This window comes from Carya illinoinensis, chromosome 3, assembly GCF_018687715.1.
Source record: "Carya illinoinensis cultivar Pawnee chromosome 3, C.illinoinensisPawnee_v1, whole genome shotgun sequence".
In the NCBI taxonomy this organism is placed as follows: Eukaryota; Viridiplantae; Streptophyta; class Magnoliopsida; order Fagales; family Juglandaceae; genus Carya; species Carya illinoinensis.
Genome location: NC_056754.1, coordinates 23,093,138 through 23,100,870, shown reverse-complemented (window position 1 = coordinate 23,100,870; position 7,733 = coordinate 23,093,138). Strand labels below are relative to the sequence as shown.

The following is a 7,733-nucleotide window of genomic DNA, read 5'->3' as shown; positions in this document are numbered from 1 at the left end:
CGAGGCTGAATACCGGGCCATGGCTTCCATATCTACTGAACTCACTTGGCTAAGACAATTGTTGACTGATCTTGCCATTCCTCATCCTCAAGCAGTTGAGTTATTTTGTGACAATCAAGCTGCTTTGCATATTGCACCTAACCCGATGTTTCACGAAAGGACAAAACACATTGAAGTGGATTGTCATCTTATAAGGGACAAGATACAAGAAGCCACACTCCGGACTGCTCATGTTCCTATACAGTTGCAACTTGCCGATATGTTTACCAAGTCACTGCCCTCTCATTTACTCTACTCACATATCTCCAAGATGGGAGTAGCTAACATCTACTCTCCATCTTGCGGGGGGGTATTAGAGCAGTCCAACATCAACTTATCACATGGAAATGTAGCAACTCGTGGTGCTGATATGCAGTCAAATTCTACACCAGATGGACACACCTCATATGATAATTGTTCTGGAAAATTACTAAATAGTACCATTATGTAAATTTATAGGTTGTTAAGCTACCTATACAGCGTCAAAATATTCTTTGGTTAGTTAGGATTTGTTTTGCTTCCACTCCTGTATAAAGCAACAACATCATGTGAAAAGTTCATTCAATGAAATACGATTCATGCAACAACATTTTCAGTAATTCTACTCTATTTCTTTTTGTGCTTCTTCTCCTATAATTCTTACATCCAGAGTGCACTCCCACCGCGCCTAGTCACTGGACGTCCCTCATTGGTGATCACGGTAAGCCCATCGCTGTCCTCTACCCACCACAAATGGATGCCTGCTTTTTAACTAAATTGTGTTTACTATAGGTTTGGCGCAGACATTAGATAGAAGAGAAGTTTATCTTGTAATTACAATCTTGCCCTTCCAATCATGAATCTAGACTCGTGACTTACGAACTTATGTTTTTGTGTCGGGCTTGATTGTATGATAGGCCGGGCATATCGAATCGGGCTGGTGTATATTTTCAGTCATGGAATAGAATAGTGACCTCTGGCCCTATCACGGGATATAATAGTGACCTCTGACCCTTTCACGGGATATAATAGTGACATCTGGCCCTACCACAGGAGATAATGGTGGTCTCTGCTTTGTGAGATGCTTTATTTTAGTGCAATCGCTTTGGTAACATGGTGATTTATGTTCTGCTTAGTTTTTCGCATAATGCACAATACTATTACGGGGGTTAAACATGGCCTCTGATGTGATATAATACTCTAGTATGATGATAGTCAGTTATGTTATACTAAGAGAATTTTGAATAAGAATATTTTTGAACTTTCACTCTGACATTTTTTTGATAACATGTTTTTGCTTCCGTACTCTGAAAATGAAAAGTACAAATATTTTGTTTTGCATTTTGAACTCATAAATGCTCATGTTTACATACTAGTATATGTTCTCTGCTTACTGAGTTGTTGATAACTCACTCTTTATCTTCATAATATTTTTCAGATGAAACAAATACTTAGACTGAGAATCGAGAATAGGAATCGGGTACAAGATTTGCTAAGTGTAGGGAATAAGTATTGAGATTACTGAAAGGTTATTATTTCGTAGATTGATCTATTGTATTGATTAGATTTATTGGGTTGTTGACATTTATACTGAGCCTTGTGTGGCTGTATTTATGCTACAGATCTTGAATGAGTATATATTGTGATTTCGGGTTTCTAAAGTGTTAAAATAGAAAACTAAACTGATCACATTAATCATATATTTTCTTAGAGTTTTGGTTGTCTCTTGTTCAATTTTAATTGTATATTACAACTAATTACATTAATTTGATTTTTTGATATTTGTTTGTGGGAGGTCTAAAAATATAACAAGAGCTCTGATCACGGTGATCTCTATTTGGAATCTATTTGGTTTGTGTTTCCGATAGATGATGTACGTGCTCCAGTGTGTGGGAGGGGGGAGGCCTTAGTACGACATTGGACGACCTAACCACGCCAGTCACTCCACGTTGGGCATTGGATAGGAAGAGTAAGAGGGATTGGAAATGGGGAATGGAGAGTGGAATCTAAGGAGGAGAGCAGCGTGTAAAGCTCCGACTGCCGGAGGAAAGGGATTTGATAACAACCTTCTTGCCAAGCTGCTGGAGTTGTCTTTATGTCTTGGTTGAGGAAATTGAATATGAGGTAGGGCTGGATGGAGAAGACGAAGGTGGAATTAGAAGACTTTGGAACTGCACCAAACTATAGGATCTGAGAAATAAGTTGATGCTTTTTGGCACCCCATTAAGAAAATCTGCCGTAAAAAACATTCATTACCGAGGGAAAGAGCCGTCGCAAAACAAACATGTTATTTGTGACGAAAAAATCAGTCACAAAGCTAGAAAATGGCCGCAAAAATTTACACAATGAAATCAGCAGTAACGTCTCCCACCTTCCCGCAGGAATTCAACGGTGAAATGACAAATATTGCAATATATAGTTAATACTCGTGGCGATTTCTTTTGCCGTCAAAATAAAATTACCGTAAAAGGGTTATTTTCTTGTTGTACGCGGGTTTTTTTTATTCTTTTGTGTAATTAAGTTTATGTTATTGAAAACCCAAATATACATATAATTTATGGTCACTGCCCAAAAATTAAAATTAACCTAGGTAATGGAAAAAGAAAAAGGGAAAAAAATTCCGGTACGGTCCAGAGATTACGCCTAGGTAAAAATATAACTAGCTAACAAGACAAAGTACGGTACTAACCAGTTTTTAACATCCAAAAATAACCAGCGCAAATACATCGTGTTCACGCAGATGATTCTGAAGTTCGCAAAACCAGATTGAACTCGCTTAATTGGATACTATTTAGAAGACAGAATATAATTATAAAGTTCATCGAAAAAGCTGCCCAATTTAGAAATTTGAATCGTTTAGAAATGCTTGCATGCGTAGAATTAGGATGCTGAAAACAACTGAATGTGATTATTAAAGGGCCATGGGTGGTAGGTAACTTTGATCTTCATTGAAAGAAGAACGTGCACACTTTCTGCTACAAAAAAAGATAGAAAAAAAAGAACCTGCAGAGATGAGAAATTAAACAAAGTGGTGGAGATTTTGTCTGATCTTACAACGACAATATTTAAATGTACTATTTTCTCTTCGCCTTTCATGTGACCATTGCTAGAGCTCCAGTACTACAAAATGAGTTTGAAAGGTTATTCTAGATCTGATGATCAAAACGCTTAGTGATTTTTATTTTGTCTTATCCTCATTTGCAGCCTTTTGCTGAAGAGATAAAAGCAACTTGTTCTGTCACTGTTCGGACCGGTATGTCTGAAGAAAACCCCAATTCTCTCATCGATCCCAAGGTACGTCCAATTCACCCATTTGTGTGACAATTTTGAGACACTTTTTTAAGTCCACGCCCTTTTAATCCTCCAAACCATTTGGGACCCAAGCAGTAGCAAAAACTGAGTTATGGCCCTTCCATGTGAGAACCAACATATCTTCTTCCTTCTTCATGCCCCATCCACTTGCATGTTCATCAAGCAAAGCCCTGACTTCCTTAACAGTCTCTTCGCAGAACGGAATGTTCAAACAACCGGCGTTCTTCCATCTCTGAGATAATTTAAAGCCGGACTCTAACCTCTCTATTCTTTGAAACCCTTCAAAACTGATAATGTTTTCAATTTTATGGCCAATATCCGATTCATATTCTATCCTTTGGCTACTATCTTTGGGCAGAAAAGTCTCCAAGGCATCATAGGGTATCCATAGGTAATTAAAGCAAGTGGTAATTCTTGATGTCAGACTTGATGCACTCAGATCTGAATCTTCATCTACCACCACTATAATTTGAGGGTTAAGACCTTTAACTATATTAATGAAAGTGTCTCGCAATGAAGAACCATGAGGACTCCCCTTTTGCTCATCAGACAAATAGCGCAGCCAGTGTTGGCAGTTTATTACCAGAGCTTCATCTTCTCTAAGGTTTAGCATGGAAGGATTATTCAAGTGACTCAAAATTGATTCGAAGTGAAAGCCAGGTGACTCTTTACACATAATTTCACTTAGTGCAGTTGAAGGTGAGTTGTCAAAGACATGGAATTCAAAAGGAACATCCCTATACTTTGCGAAATTTCCCAAACGGAGGCCAACTTCTTCGGTTGATATATTAAGTAAGGGAGGGACTGGCGGCCTGCTAGAGGGCACTGTGATTCGAAGCGATGGAGGGCCTTCTGGCCTTTTGGCTAGTGCGTCTATGAGAGTAGGCCACTGCATACAATGTGTGATGCTAAAATCTAAGATGTGAACTCTTGGGAAACCTTGAATTGCCTTTAAAATGGCACTATTTGATGCACAAAATCCAAACCTGTGCCAAGGGATTAGATCAACGTACCCGGCAAGCTCGGTCACGGACATCAACCTTATTGGAATCGTACTGCTTCCATCAAAGTTCATCGTGGTGGGGTAAACCCTAGAGGCCCTTGAGATTAGTGCTCGCAAAAACCAAGAAGTGAGCCTCTGGTTAGGATCACCAACCGAAGAAGCGACATTATTTAGCACCCACATAACTTGCTGAGCCAAAGTAACATCGTTGGTCTCCAACGCACTCGCACAGTGTATCAAAAGCTTCTCTAAACATGCTCCGTCGAGGCCTCCGAGACACCCATTAAGCGCTCCTGAAATAGGACCCTGATGGGTGTCGAAGAAAGTAGGGCTCTGTAGAGAAACAGACATGTTTCCTTTTACTTCAGCCTTCATGGCTTTGACAATTTATAAAGAAAAGGGAGATGAGTTGAGAGAGGAATTTAGGAAAAAGCTAGGGTTTTTGTTTCCAGGACGTGCATGGTGGTCTGGGAAATTCAGGGAATAGAAAGCCGAATCATGCGCTTATCGTCTCACAAGCGTCCCGCACATAATGGTGGATGGGATTGAAGAGATCTAGGAATTTATCTAAATATTGCAGAGTTGGGAGATATTGGAAATCTATATGTATGTCTTCTGTGTGTTTGGGCGATGAGAAAAAGAGAGTTAAGTCCTAGCTAGTTTATCTTCTAGCTACTTGAACCATATTTATACTCGAGAAAAGTCACTGTTGAATGATTAATATCAAGATGAGATGAAGCCAAAATACAGTTAATGAACCTTGAGTTCGTACTAACTTTACAACAATTCCTGGAGTTATCAAAGTAAATATATATATTTTTTAGAGATAATTTTTTTTTCGGAGGTTGTTGGAAGGGATGCAGTATCAATCTTTGACTAAGTCTTATACGAAGGGATATAATTGCTGTTTACCGATTGCAAAATTCACAGGGTTGGATGATAATTATTATCATCCAACCTTTGAATTACAAACATTAATAATGTATATATGAATGTGAAAAATAAAAAGAAATAAGAAAAAAAGGTTGACGAAAACGATAACCCAGCTGATCATCGAGATTGATCTGCACGGATACCGACTCAAGCCAGCTTGTTTTACATATACACCTCATGTTTGTTACCTGTTAAATTATTATCATTAAGAATCCATCACTGGTTAATTTTACAAGGATATAGTTCTTGATCTAAGCTATATTGGCATATTGCTAATTACGTCTGAGCATCAAATTTACTAAACTACTGATTCTGGAAACTAATTTATGGAACAGATGATAATGAGTAGGTAGAAAATTAAAGCTGTCTTGGCCGGCCATACTTTTGTCGAATTTGTGCACATGAACTGCTGTTTGAGACAAAACACAAACATTAACATTATTACTTCAAGTAATCCAGTCCTTTCATGGAGTTTTAATTAGTGAGTACTAGTGGCTACTCTTTATTCAAATATATCCTTCCACGTACGTGATTGGTCGCTCGTGCCCATATGTTGCCACAACAAAAGACAAACTAGACATCTTTCCCACAAGGACGGAATAGCTTATTTCACCAAAATGTCACTCCTATGTGCTAAATAAAAGACCACCAGAATATTTGCCAATTTCAAATGTTGTCTCCTTTCATCCATATCTACCTCCAACTCAAACGTTGGCTGGCGAATATAAAATGGAATATTGTGCAAGTTGCACCAGGATGGGAAAATAGAATAGGCTAGCTAGGGTATTGAAGAACTAGGGTTATAATATTATTTCACTTAATTGGCTTACTAAGAATTGTAGTTGGTGGAGATGTGCATGGCTCTTTTTCTGAATTTCATACATGGACTAGCTAGCTTGGCCTGCAAATGGCGACAGGAAGAGATCGATGGAGGTAAAGCTGGCAATGACCGATAGTACGTTTGAGGTCCGTTGTGTGGCGATGGGGTTCTTTAGATCATGGATGCATGGGTCTCCACTTGACCTAAAACTTCGTCGAAGTATGTCATTAATCGGGTTTTTTTCCTAAAGCTAGCATTGTTTTAGAATGTTAGGATTTCTTAGGTAGACTGATGATCCTGACATGTACATGCATGAGGAAGTTTTTTTACAAGACTGATGATTTGCCAAGATGCTCACCCCTTGTTATATAATAAATATTTAAGATATTCTAAATAAATTCAGAACTTTAATTAAGAGATACAGCAGGTCCAATAAAAAAAATGGATTTATACCCACATATGTACTATAGGAGTTCTCGATACAGCAACTCACAAGAATTCCATTCAGATTAATTATGTATATTCACTGATTCAAAACTACATGCTATAATAAGATCTTTAATTAGAGTACTGATCATTAATTTTAATTGAACTTAGTACTCATCAAGAAGGGAAAACTCACGGCAATTACGTAGATCGATCAGTTCGTCTTGCAATTAATTAAGAATATAGCTAGCTTGAGGAAATAAAATGGGAGGCATGCGTTGCCGTCATGATTTGACCCATCATCATCTTTCTAGGTATAACACATTTCTTTTTAATCATTTATCACTGAAAAGCCGTGGGTTTTGCTGCACATAAAGAAATGTCGCAGTCACTATTTTGAGTGTGTATTTATATATATATATATATATATGAAAAACGCTATTTCGTCGCTCCAAGTTGACAGCTCTAGATGATTGCTTATAAATAAATAAATAATAATAAAAATTCTTTCACATAGTAATTAAAAAAGTAATTTTTAGTAAATTATTGTATTTTTTTAATTTTTAAAAAATATTTAAAAATGATAAAAAAAATTGTGAAATTAAAAATTAAAAAAAATAAGAAATTGATTTTAACTTAAACGGTAAAAAATAGAAGTGCTACTCAAGCGGAAGAGTAACACCGCTCATGTGTGTGTATATATATATATGAATATAGATTCTCCAAAATCTTGTCATGACAATCTGGACTATACATATTCCCTCGCATATTAGACGAGTTGTTTCCATGTTCGTGCTAGCTAGAGCCCGCTGAGCAAACACAATAAAAAAAAAAATTAAAAAAAAAAAAGGCTAGCTAAAGATCAATTGTCAGCTCGGCCATGATCATCGATCGTACAATCATACATCGGAGCTTTCGTGCAAAGGTAAACATGTATGCATGCATATTGCATGCTACCTCAAAGTACATCTTTATAATAAGCATTAGTGCATGGAATAAGTAAATGTACGCCTTCTGTTTATGCCTGAGGTTGGACATAACGTATATATGACCCACAATGAAACAGGCTAGCTCCAAAAGCGCCTGGGGCAGCTTTGTCTTGATCTACGCTTTGGATGCAGGAGGCCCAGTACCGGTTATTCTGGCTAGCTAGCTAGCTAGTACGCATCTCTCTGATGGACGTAGGAAAGGAACCTTACATGTGGCCATTTATATATGGAT

At 37.6% G+C, this 7,733-nt stretch overlaps 1 protein-coding gene across 1 annotated transcript; it reads right to left on the bottom strand.

The window, feature by feature from the left end:
* Nucleotides 1-2,944: 2,944 nt before the first annotated feature.
* Nucleotides 2,945-5,011, bottom strand: LOC122303855 (scarecrow-like protein 32). The gene has a single exon (XM_043115846.1). The coding sequence runs from the start codon at nt 4,706-4,708 to the stop codon at nt 3,374-3,376; it is 1,335 nt and encodes a 444-aa protein (XP_042971780.1). The 5' UTR covers nt 4,709-5,011; the 3' UTR covers nt 2,945-3,373.
* Between the last annotated feature and the right edge of the window lie 2,722 nt (nt 5,012-7,733).